This window comes from Lycorma delicatula, chromosome 6, assembly GCF_047948215.1.
Source record: "Lycorma delicatula isolate Av1 chromosome 6, ASM4794821v1, whole genome shotgun sequence".
Taxonomy (NCBI): Eukaryota; Metazoa; Arthropoda; class Insecta; order Hemiptera; family Fulgoridae; genus Lycorma; species Lycorma delicatula.
This window is the reverse complement of record NC_134460.1, coordinates 31,949,067-31,962,412: the sequence shown is the minus strand read 5'-3', so window position 1 is coordinate 31,962,412 and position 13,346 is coordinate 31,949,067. Positions and strand designations below refer to the sequence as shown.

General features: G+C 28.4%; 1 protein-coding gene across 2 annotated transcripts in view; it reads left to right on the top strand.

The window, feature by feature from the left end:
* Positions 1-12,386, top strand: part of LOC142326815 (uncharacterized) — a 45,913-nt gene extending 33,527 nt beyond the window's left edge. The window contains exon 8 of one of the 2 annotated variants that reach the window (XM_075369529.1): positions 12,096-12,386. In XM_075369529.1, the coding sequence (XP_075225644.1) occupies positions 12,096-12,255 (160 nt within the window). In that variant the 3' untranslated portion in view covers positions 12,256-12,386. Of the gene's footprint in view, positions 1-3,039; positions 3,626-12,095 lie in introns of those variants that run through there. The other variant, XM_075369528.1, reaches the window with a different exon arrangement.
* The last annotated feature ends 960 nt before the right edge of the window (positions 12,387-13,346 follow it).

The following is a 13,346-nucleotide window of genomic DNA, read 5'->3' as shown; positions in this document are numbered from 1 at the left end:
AGTTTGTTTCTGCTGATTTAAGAATTTCCTTTTTAACATTCTTCCATTCTTCTTCTACATTTTCTACCTTATCTTTTTTACTCAGACCTCTTGCGATGTCCTCCTCTAAAATCTTCTTTACCTCCTCTTCCTCAAGCTTCTCTAAATTCCACCGATTCATCTGACACCTTTTCTTCAGGTTTTTAAACCCCAATCTACATTTCATTATCACCAAATTATGGTCGCTATCAATGTCTGCTCCAGGGTAAGTTTTGCAGTCAACGAGTTGATTTCTAAATCTTTGCTTAACCATGATATAATCTATCTGATACCTTGCAGTATCGCCTGGCTTTTTCCAAGTGTATATTCTTCTATTATGATTTTTAAATTGGGTGTTGGCAATTACTAAATTATACTTCGTGCAAAACTCTATAAGTCGGTCCCCTCTTTCATTCCTTTTGCCCAGCCCGTATTCACCCACTATATTGCCTTCCTTGCCTTCTCCAATGCTTGCATTCCAATCTCCAACTATTATTAAATTTTCATCTCCTTTTACGTGTTTAATTGCTTCATCAATCTCTTCGTATACACACTCTACCTCATCATCATCATGGGCGCTTGTAGGCATATAGACGTTAACAATCGTTGTCGGTTTAGGTTTTGATTTTATCCTTATTACAATGATTCTATCGCTATGCGTTTTGAAATACTCCACTCTCCTCCCTATCTTCTTGTTCATCACGAAACCTACTCCTGCCTGCCCATTATTTGACGCTGAGTTAATTACTCTAAAATCACCTGACCAAAAGTCGCCTTCCTCTTCCCACCGAACCTCACTAATTCCTACTATATCCACATTTGTCCTACCCATTTCCCTTTTTAAATTTTCTAGCCTACCAACCTTTTTTAAGCTTCTAACATTCCACGCTCCGACTCGTAGAATGTTATTTTTTAATTTTCTGGTGACCCCTTCCTTAGTAGTCCCCACCCGGAGATCCGTACGGGAGACTATTTTACCTCCGGAATATTTTACCAAGGAAGGCGCCTCCATTATTGCTATGTGAAAATGCAGAGAGCCACATTTTCTTGGAAAAAAAGCAGCTGTAGTTTTCCATTGCTTTCAGCTGCGCAGTACTCAGAGGACTGAGTGATGTTGATACGGCCGTTTAAGTCGTCCTGACTCACGCCCCTAACAACTACTGAAAGAGCTGCTGCCCTCTTTCAGGAATCATTCCTTAGTCTGGCTCTCAACAGATACCTCTCCGATATGGTTGCACCTTCGGTCCAGCTACTCTGTATCCCTGAGCACTCAAGCCCCCTCACCAACGGCAAGGTCTCATGATTCATAGAGGAGGACATCTAGATTAACACGTAAAAAAAAAGTTGTTGGTTTTCATCACTAAATTCACAAACTTTAACGAGTTCTTTTGGCACTGTACCATACAGTGTTTTATGACACTTCATTCACATAAATTCCTATGGAACATAGTTCTTCCACATTGTTTTATTTGAAATTACTTGAAAATAATATAAAAATTTAACCGATTTTAAAATTTGAAAAATATAGTATTATTAAGTAAAAGTTGTTTATTTAATAAACACTTCCAAACACAGGATGAAATTAAGACAGTCCATAAAGATGTGAACAGGTCACTGACTAATGTTAGATTGACCAGTCTGTAACTGCAAAGCTAAATGATGCAACAAGCATAAATGAGCATGTTGCAACATGAATTTTCTTGATGACTGGAAAACAGTCAGTTTTCTAGCGCCTGTTATAACATGAACATGCAGTTGAATGGTTCAAATAAATCTAATTCAACGATAGTAATAAGTATAAAAAATATTAAGTTCCAAGAAGACAAGAAACCCTCTTGGAAAATTTGTTTAATGAGTCAAAATGATATCGCTTTTAACAGGTTTTTCATGTTTTTTTTTGAGAGGTTATAACTTGTTTATTAGTACAATACACAAGAAACTTTTTTATTTGCCATAAACATTTACAAAAACACTGTAAGTTATGCGAATTTGAGATTTTTATCACCAGTCTCATCAGAATTATTTGAAGCTAAAATTTGATTTTTTTTTTAAAATTAGTTTTCAAAAATTCATAAAAATTTAGGGGTAAGTATATCACCATTAATATTATTTATGGTAAAACTACTAACATATACTTACATATAAAAAAAAATAATTCAAACTGTGTATGCCATCCCTGCCTCTTGAAAGAAATTACCAAGAGTGAAATTTCACCGTTTTTCATGTTCAACTTTATTGGTAATTTTCTTTTTTTTTAACTTTATTGGTAATTTTAACCATGGACCAATCTTCTTTGAGAAAATATGAATAAATTGCTTTTTGTTTCATCCTTCCAGAACCAATTTTTTAGTTATGATTTTGTCCATAAACCCTTACAATCACAAAAATAGTGTGCGCACAATAACAAAAATGGCAAAACTGCTTAAATAAAAAATTAAAGAAAAATAGTTTTAAGGTTCTGAGACATGTAGGAACCAGGTGAATAGGTTTCAATTTATTTTTGAGTTGATCAAGCAAAGCCACCCTTGGTTCACTTCAAATGAATTGACCCTTAAGTAGCATTTTATGAATTCTTTTCCTTTTAACATGCCTCTGGCATGTTAAAAGCGTTGAAAAAGCGTATTGTTTAATGATGTTCTAATTTTTATTTTGCAGCAGTAGTTTAGATTAAAAAATCTGTTAAAAATCAATTTGAAAATTAATTAGCTCTCAAACAAACTATTTTATTGGAATTATGTTTATTAGTCCTGGAAGAAAAGACACAGTAGACTGTGCAATATGTGGTTCATGAAATAGATGATTGCAGTTGCTAATTACTTATGAACACATGTTGCAGGATTTATTAAATTTATTTTTTATGAACTGGCTTCATTAGCAACTAAAGTTTTGTAACGTTATTATTTATTATTAATTTTTTTATTTTATACTTTCTCAGGTTTTTTATTTTAAATGAACAATTCTTGATACATTTCTTTTTTTTAATGTTAGTTAAAATCTCTGTTTTTTTAACTAATTTTACAGAAAAATGTTTGGTCGGTTGGAGAATTTATGTGAAAACAAGGTGCCTACAGTACGCAAAGCAGATTAATAATATGTGTATTTTGTTATTGTGGATTGTTTGTTAATGGATTAGTTAGCATTTCTATAACCTTGTACTTTTTATTTTTAGATAAAAGTTTAATCTTGTGATATTTGATATTTACAAAAGCTAATGAAACAGTGTTGTTTGTAATCAGTATGTTTAATGAATGACTGTAATAGTTTTATAAACTTCTTAACACATCTAATTTTTGTGAAACTATGAATCCTTTAATCTGTGCGTTTTGATTGATATGAATGAGGTATCGGTGAGTTTGTAATGTTTTCGTTATATACAGACGTTTTATTTCAGATATTGTGTGTATATTTTTGTGCAGAATCTTTTTTCTAATATTTATGTATTCTTATTCTGGTGTCAGTGTTGTTATGAATTGCAAGTAGCAGTTAATCAAAAAGAATTGTATCCAATTTAATTATTTTTTATATATATATTTTTAAACTAACAACTTTATAAGTAATGTATAGATTTCTCTTTTACTGGGTATTGTTAATCAAGGTATAATTATTCATTTTAATAAAAAAAAAAATTCCATTGAGTAAAACTGATTAATAAAATTAAAATAAAACATATTATGTTTAAACTATTAAAATGTTTAATTTTATTGAAAAATGTTCATGTTTTTGGGTATAAAATAAGAAATAGTTTAGTAATCATTACATGGTTGCTACAAGCTGTAGATATAATAATTATTGACCTGTATAATAGAAAAATCCATTCCTTACGTTTTGAATTTGTTTAAATCTTTCAGCAGAAGTCATAAATTAGATTTAATAATGATTAAATCAGTTCCACAAGCAATCAGACCAGAAACTTCCATAAGTTCATTTTTATCATTAATGTTGTCTATATTTTTAATATACAGTGAAATAAAAAGTTGATAGTTTTTCTGTATGCCTAATTTATATATAAATTAGTCTGTAGTCTGTATTTTTCTCATCAAATTTTGAATTCAGCGGATAACTAAACTTATTTACATTTAGACAAGCGTCATGAAATCATATTACTGGTTTCTGTTTGTCTAGTTAAAGGTACTTTCACGCTCAGTTGAGCAATCCAAACTTTTCATAATAACCCAATCTTACTGAAGTAATGTTACTTAAAACTGAAAGTGTATGGAAAATCTGTCGACATAATGGATTTTGTGTTATAAAGGAATATTCACTATATTAAATTTCTCACTGTTTATACTGTAGTACAGTTGTGAAAATAATTATTTTATGCTGCATTGAAAATGCTTGAAGTCTGAATTTCATTCAACTACACGTAGTTGTAGGTACAACTATTATGTTAGATTAGGCCTGTTCTACATTCTGTTCAGGTGTAAAGTAACCGTAATTAAAAATATTCTCACTTTTGAAATTCATTGAATCTTTAGATGTTTTTTGGAGCAGTTCCTTTGTCTATAGTTTCCAGGTGGCACTAGCAAGAAGGAACTCATCTACAGTGCAAAAATGCAGTTTTTCCATACATCATTAATCTAAATAGTGTTTTCAACCAACAATTATACTGCCCAATATCATCAAACCTGATGTATAGTGATTAATAAAAACTTTTCAATATTTTCATTAAAGAAGGTTATGTATATAATTTTTATCAAGGAAATTCACAGTAGTATATAACCAACAAAACATTTGTTGATAAACACTGCAAAGGAGGGGGTTTACAAATTAAGTTGCTCTGACTGCTCTACATATACTTACTGTCCAATACATACCAGGGCTACTTACAACAGAATAAACTTTAATTAATTAGGACTCACATATATGAAAATGTTGAAAATGTTTGACATGTTGCAAATGAAAACTTAGTTAACATGTTTGAACAGTAAAAAAAAAATAAAATTAAATGAACAATCATGACAGCAAAATATACTATTTTAGTAATTATTATTATAGTGCTTCTTTATCCAAAAATTTGAAAAAAAAATTGTGCTTTGTTTATGAAGTTTTGATTGTAATGTATGAAAAAATTGAAAAGAGTTGTTGATATTTTTGGCTAAACAGGTCATTTTTATATACCTTATAATGTAAATATCTATTCCTGATTTATTTTTTTTAAAAATGTAAAGATAACATTTTATTGAATAACTTGATGTGATCAGATGTTATTCGTTGAGTTAAGAATTAATGCTGAATTAAGAATTGCATTTTCAAAAAAATGCATAATTGAAAGATAAAAATAATTCATTAAAAAAAAAAATTAATAAATAAATATGTATCATCATTTCAGCTGTTATAAATCCACTGCAGGATAAAGACCTCTTCAGCACATTTCCAACTATTACAGTCTGGTCTTTTTCACGGGCTTTTAACATCTAGTGGTGTCCATTCAAGTACTAGTTTAGTCCATCTGCCATCAGTTAGTTCTTCTTATATGGTCTACCCACCACCATTTTAATTCTTAAACTTTTATGATGCTATCATTTACTTTATTCTTTTTTCTGATCCATTTACAGGCTTCCTATCCCGTCTGGTAACTCCAAGCATACTTCGTTCCATGTTTATTTGTGCTACCACATCTTCTTTAATGATTGAGTAGTTAATGTCCAAGTTTCTATTTAATGATTAAGGGCTGGTAAGATGTATTTATCAAAAACTTTGTTTTTATGGCAAAGTGGAAGTTTGTTATTCAAAGCTGTTGTAAGTCTTCTGAATGTCTGCCGCCCAAGATTAAACTTGTTCAACTTCTTTGATTGTATCACCTTCACTTGATATCCATAACCAATGATCATGTAATGATCTACCTGTTCAAGTTCTCCAAAGAGAAAAATGTTTCTTTCCTCAGTGAACTTGTTGAACATGATCCTTTCTTTTTCCTGTTTAGCCTCCGGGAATTGCTGTTCAGGTTTTACATCACAGGATGATATGTATGAGTGTAAATAAAGTGTAGTCTTGTACAATCTCAGTTCGACCATTCCAGAGATGTGTGGTTAATTGAAACCCAACCACCAAAGAACACTGGTATTCACGATCTAGTATTCAAATCCATATAAAAATAACTGCCTTTAGTAGGACTTGAATGCAGGAACTCTCGACTTCCAAATCAGCTGATTTGGGAAGACATGATCACCACTAGACCAACCTGGTGAGTTTGTTGAACATGACCTGGCTTTTTTAAGGTTCATCTTTAAATCATAGGGTTTGCCAGCCACCTGCAACTTTGTATATGTCTTGGTAGTTTTTCTGGTTCTTCTGATGAGAGAACTATATCATCTGTGAATTTCAGGTGGTTAGATATGCTCCATTTTTCATATACTCTTTTTCCCATTCCAACTTTCTAAAAACCTCCTTGTGGCAGGCTGAGAAGAGCGTGGCTGATATATGTCATCGTGTATACTTTTTGTACATTATCTCTCCTTTATGTTCGTTGACACAGATGGTAACTTTTGCTTCTTTATATATTAACTGAAGCAAATTTATTTAGACTGTGTTTTCACCCTGGTTATGTAATGCAGTTACTGTAGCTTGCGTTTTATAGAGTATTTTCCTTATTGTCAACTGTTAGATTGTATTTTTATTATGTTTTTAATTAAGTCATCATCTTCAAATGTGATCTGTTGGTTCATCATTTTATATTTCTGTTTGTATTTATAAATATGCATTTTAAAGATTACATCACTCCAGTACTGGGCAGCAAAATTTACATATACACTCATTATATTATTCAAAATTTTTAAATAATTTCAAATAAAATGGCATAATGTTTTAATACAACAGATATCGAATTTAATACAAACTGAAGATATAGCATACCTTGAAAATTAGTTATTGGAAATTAATATGGTAAGTTTAACTTATCTAATTACTGCATTTTGGTAGTTTATATTTCATATAATTTTGAATTTTATTAATAAAGTGGTCAGTATTTTATTGGATTCTTTGAGTATTTATATATATATATACAAATATTCTTTTTTATTCATGTAAAAAAATGTTTATAATTATGCAAGAAAATTAATATTTAATAAAAAGTGTAAAGGGCAACATCTTTTCTATCAAAGATTCTCCATTTACAAAAAAAAATGCATGTTAGAATCTTACATGTGCAAGAAATATTTGTGTGAGGACAGTTAGTAGAGAAGGTTAAGGAAGGCTCTTTCAGTAATAGTGCTACCTGTAATATCATTGACAAAGGAGCTGCATATTAATTCATAAAGGATCTTCTGTAAGCACAGTTCCACTATTTAGAAGAATATTTTTTAAAAAGAATTTTAATTGCATTTGTCATGCAGAAAAAATTGAAAGTAAAATGATGCAATAATATAATTTATCTACATATCCCATACTTACAGCAATTAATCGATTTTTAATTCATTTAATTCTAGATGAAATCTATCTAAATGGTTAGTTAAAAAGTAAAAAGTAAATTTTTTGTGTTAGGCTGGGGCCATGATAATATATATTATAATTTTTTATACCAGGGTGAGATAAGGAAGTGTACTCATTTTTGAATGAACATTGTACAGTTAATTATGTACCAAATTTTATTACTTTTGTTTGAATAGTTGTAGGAACGATTGTAATTTGTGTTATAGAAAAAATCACATCTGGAATATGATGTCCATCTTACATGATGCAGTTTTTGAGTCAAGAAGTGAAACTGCCCACACGCATTCCAATGTCTCTTGAGTGATCTGCTGCACCTCTCTACGATTAGCCATCTCCAGTTTGTCTAAAGAACATGGTTTATCAACATAAACTTTCTCCTTTAAATACCCTCACAGAAAGAAGTTGGACATACTGAGGTCAGAAAATTGAGGAGGCCAAGGCACATCCAAACCTGGAAATAAAATTACCAGGAAACAATCCTCATAGGATGTCCATGGAATGTTTGGCATTGTGGGCTGTAGCTATCTTGTTGAAGCCACATATCTTGTTTCAAGTTCAACATCTGTAGTTCTAGCAGAAAAAAGGTCTTTATCATTTACTTCTTACAATGGAATTCACTTTTTCAAGGGGAGGTTGAAAGAAAAGAATAATGATGAATAGCATTGCATGGATATTGCACACCATTGTCACCACATTCACTGGATGAATGCACGGGTTGAATTAAATGTAAAATAAATGGCATTAGTTCACACATACAAAAAAAAAATAAATAAAGTTTGATGTTAAATTAACTGTGTAATATTCATTCAAAAACGAGTACACTCCGCTGTATCAGTCACTATATATATAAAACTATAAAATGTGTATAAAATAATAAATCAAAAGTATGTTTTAATATTTAGTGATAGTCTTAGAATTTAAATTATACCAATAACTGAATTAATTTATTTATCAATTGATATGATTTTAATTTTGTATAGTTGTGGTTTGGAATTTCTGAAGCAGTATTTTTATTGTTGTAGGGTTCCTTGCATATATTTTTTTTAGTGGAAAACAAAAAATAATTTAAAAAAAAGGATGAAAATTAACATTACAAAATGGATTTTAATAGTTCTGTTTAAGATAATTCTTTCTCAAGAAACATTTTCTGTGTTATTTAATTTTAATTTATCAGGTGTTTTGTCTTTTTTTGTGGATGGTGAGGTATGATTTTAAAATAAATTCATTGTGAAATGAAAAATGTAGTTAATTCTGAAGTATTACTTAAAAGGATTATTTTAATAAAAAAAAAAAAATATATATATATATATATATATATAAGTAATATAAATATATATATATATATATAAATATATATATATATATATATATGTGTGTGTGTGTGTGTGTGTGTGTGTGTGTGTGTGTGTGTGTGTGTGTGTGTGTGTGTGTGTGTGTGTGTATTAAATTTAGTAAAATCAGTTCTTTTGTTGTTCGTATCTTCTTATCTATTAATTGATTAAACCAAAAACAAAATGCAGCAAAATCTACTACAGCATAGAATCAAATAAGATTTACTTTATCTTATTTTCCTTTTTCATTTATACACCAATAGTGCTTTCGAGGATTCCTCATCATTAGTCGATTAAAATAAAAAAATTTTTATTATTAAAAATTTTTAAAAACTTCAAAATATATATATATATGCAGTCAAATAATTAAAAACTTAAAATTCTTTAACTTAAACATGTTTTATGGCCAACCACTAATAAAGCACTGCATTAATATAATATAGATTATACCTGACATTGACAAGAGTGCTGTTACCTGTACCAGGTTTAATAAGAGAATCATTATCAAAGTCTGTCTGCAGATTGATCTAATTGAATTTCCATTTGTTTATTTGTATATATGATATTTTTCTAAAATGTCCAATTTTTTATTATTATTATTTTTTATTGTGATCACAATTATTTTCAAATTTGCATTTAAGTCAGTAATGGAATGTTTATTCATTATTAGATGGTCGGCAACATTGGAGATTTATTTTTGATTATGATAACAAATTGATACACTAGGTTATATCCATTTAAAACATTTGCCCCTAAACTTACTGGTCTTCCTAAAATACGTAAGCAAGGTAGCCCAATGCGTATGTTAATAAACTTTGTAGCTGTATGTTGTTACTTTATTACCAAAATCATTGATAAGATAATTAGATTTCAGATTGATTTACCATATAAATATAATGTAAAAATTGAGTATGATTTGATTAGAAATTTTAACGATTAATGAAAATACTAGAATGATAAGTTCTAACCAACACGTACCTTCCTAGAGATCATCAAATTTCTATTATGGGTTCAATATTTTGATGACATTTTGGTAATCTTTGACTGTTATAAATGATGAACATCTTATAATATTGAAAAACTCAGTTCTTACCGTGATAATTAAAAATTTACATTTCAAACAGACAAATGCAGAACAAGTTTTTTAAAAAGAATAAAATTAGATGCAGAAATAAATATTACAAAAAGTATTGCAGTAAAAATGGATATAATACCTCAATAATTGATAATATTCATAGAAAACAAAGATTACAATTTAATAACATTACAACATTGAAACCTATAAATAAAACACACAATATTGACAATATGTGCATAAAATATTGTTACACTAATAATATTTTTGAAAATGTAATTAATGTTTGTAATGATGAAAAATATAAACCAGCATATAACCCAAACAATCACTAATAAGACATTCAAAAAACCATAATGATAATTATGATATTAATAGTTTATGTGGCATCTATAAAATAATATGCAATGACTCTGATTAAAATTTATATTGGGAAAACTAATAGATCATTTAGAGGAAGATTTGCAGAACATTTTAGATATTATAAAAACAATAAAGTAGGATTCTCTAATGTTGCTGACCATCTAATAATGAATAAACATTCCATTACTGACTTAAATACTAATTCGAAAATAATTGAGAAAGGAAATAATAATAATAAAAAATTTTATTTATTATTTGACATTTTAGAAAAATATCATATATACAAATAAACAAACGGAAATTCAGTTTGATCAATCTGCAGACAGAGTTTGATAATGATTCTCTTATCAAACCTGGTACAGATACCAGCACTTTTGTCAATGTGAGGTAAAATTTATATTATTTTAATGCAGTGCTGTGTTAATGGCTGGCCACAAAACATGTATAAGTTAAAGAATTTCAAGTTTTTGTTTGACTGCATATATATATTATATGTGTAACAATATTTTAATGTGTGATTTTGTAGTTTTTAAAAAAATTTTAATTTTAACTAAGTGTTTATGAGGAATTCTTCAAAAGCTCAAAAGCTTATTGGTGTATAAATAAAAAAAGAAAAATAATAAGATAAGTTAAGAAATCTTATTTGATTCTGTACTATGGATTGTGCTGAATTTTGTTTTTGCTTTTAATATATATATATAATTTTTTTTTTTGTAAAGATTGTTTTGTTATAATTTTATCAAACATTGGTATGATTATACAATAATAATTAAAATATAAAATCCACTAATAAATGGATATGTTTAACAATGGTATGATTATACAATAATAATTAAAATATAAAATCCACCAATAAATGGATATGTTTAACAATTAGTGTTAGGTACATTTTATCTCTTTGAAGAATAATACAGTTCTTACATCAACTACATCCTTTTGAAATGTCAGAAAAGATGGTGCGTAGCAGAGCTGCGAAACTTCTGCCCTAGCTACTTGTAGTTATTATACTAGTATTCCTGAGGACTCTTGAGGTTTGTTTCTTGTATGCCGAGATATAGGTAACTCATCTCTTTTTGGAACTGAAGATTCTCTTCATCTCTTTTTGAAGATTCTACTTTTAAGTATACACAAAAAAAAAGAATAAATTAGAAGAATTAAGTGTGAGTATCAAGTAGTGGTAGATGATTTTATATGATGCAGAGTAATTGTGAATCTCATTGGAAAACTTATATTACATTAGTACCCGATGTATGATTTAGAAATGTACACTATAACATCTGAATCTAGTTTGGTTACTGATGTGACTATTTTCATGTATTTGGTAAACTCACCCCACCTTCAGGTTTTTCTTTTAAATCATAATGCGTACTTTATGTGTTTATAAATAGTGAAACATAACGTTGTAAATGTAGAATTATGTAAATAAAAAATGAACCATCTTTGATTTATAAAGTAAAAGTATACTTGTATGTTGGACAGAACAAAATGTGCATATGTCTGCGTGGTTTTACCACAATAATAATTTTGGTTTATGACTTCTTTCAAGTAATTAAACGATTTGAAGTAATCTCTATTCATATTTTTTACGTATAATTTACACATATTCTCATATGAGAATATATAATTAATGCTGCTTTTAAATTATACTTTAAAAATATTGTTTTTATAGTTTGTTAATGTTGAATGAGCAGCATCTGTTGATAAATAATTCCTTACAGTATAAATTATAATGATTTTTTAGAATTATACATCAAAATTAGTAGATAATCTTTATTCAGTATATTTTGGAAACAGTTCTTTTGTTTTGTTTGTAATCTATGTTCTTATATATTTTATTGGCCATGTAATTTATATTGAATTTATTTTGCCTAAATTTATAGAAAATATAAGAAGAGCAGTAATACTAGTAATGCTAGTGCTAACACTAATACTGTAACTGCGACTGCAACAGCTGCTACAACCACAACAACCAGTAATGCTACTAGTACCACTAATGATATGGAAAAAATGGAAGATAATTGCAATAATATAGCAAGTTAAGAAGAAATGTATTATAATATTTGACATGTTATGTGTTTTTGGAATAGTTTGATTTTTATTGAAAACTATGTAATACAATATAAAAATAATCTTAAATACCTTAATTGTACTTTCATCTTAAGGTTTTTTATTACCCATTTATTAATACCATGAATTTGAAAATTTATTATTAATGGATTCTTTAAAGGTAAATATTTTAGTATTTGTAGTATCTTTATTTATGTTAACCATTTTTTTTTTAAAGTACCAGTAAATTTTTTTAGTAAATTGGCTATTTTCAGAACTGCAAGAATTTGTAATATGGGTATTGGTAGCTTTAATTCTTTTTTCCAAATATTTTTTGAGCATGTTTTTAAGCATTAAGGGTTCCTTTTTCATTAGATCATAAATATGATTAGTACGGATTTGATAAATGACTGTATAAAATAAAATGGGGAAAAATCAGTTCCTGATATATGGTAATTTTTAAATATATATTATGTATATTCCCATCTGAAGCATAAAGTCTTCTTTTCCTCAAAACTGAAAAAAACTTCATTTGAATTAGTTTTCAAGATACAATGATACTGTTTGGTGCCCATTAATATGAGTTGTGTAGAGCAATATGTAGAAACATTAATATTTTTCTCAATCTCCAGTCATTGCTAAAAAGAATAGTCACTTTGTGTTAAATAAATAATAATAGACACCCATATCAATTAGACAACAGAATTGTTTTTATGTAATTCAGTACCATAATACTTCAGCTTTCAAAAAAAGGGCGTTATTATGCTTCTGTTGCCGTTTTCAATAAATCACTGAATTATTAAAAAGTCTTTACCACCAGTTTATGCAAAATATATTTTCTTTTACAGAAACAATAATATGTTAATAAATTTTTAAATAATTCTAATTACAATTTTTTTTAAAGATTTTGAAATTTCTGCAACCCAGTCAACATGTACACAAATACGTGCTCAATTAATGTTTGTTTAGTACCATCATATATGCACTTGAATCGCATTTATTTTCTATTTTGTAATTAATTTTTTATGTTGTGATGCTGCTGTTATCACAGTTTTCCTTGATCCATCTGGCAAATTTTGGACAGT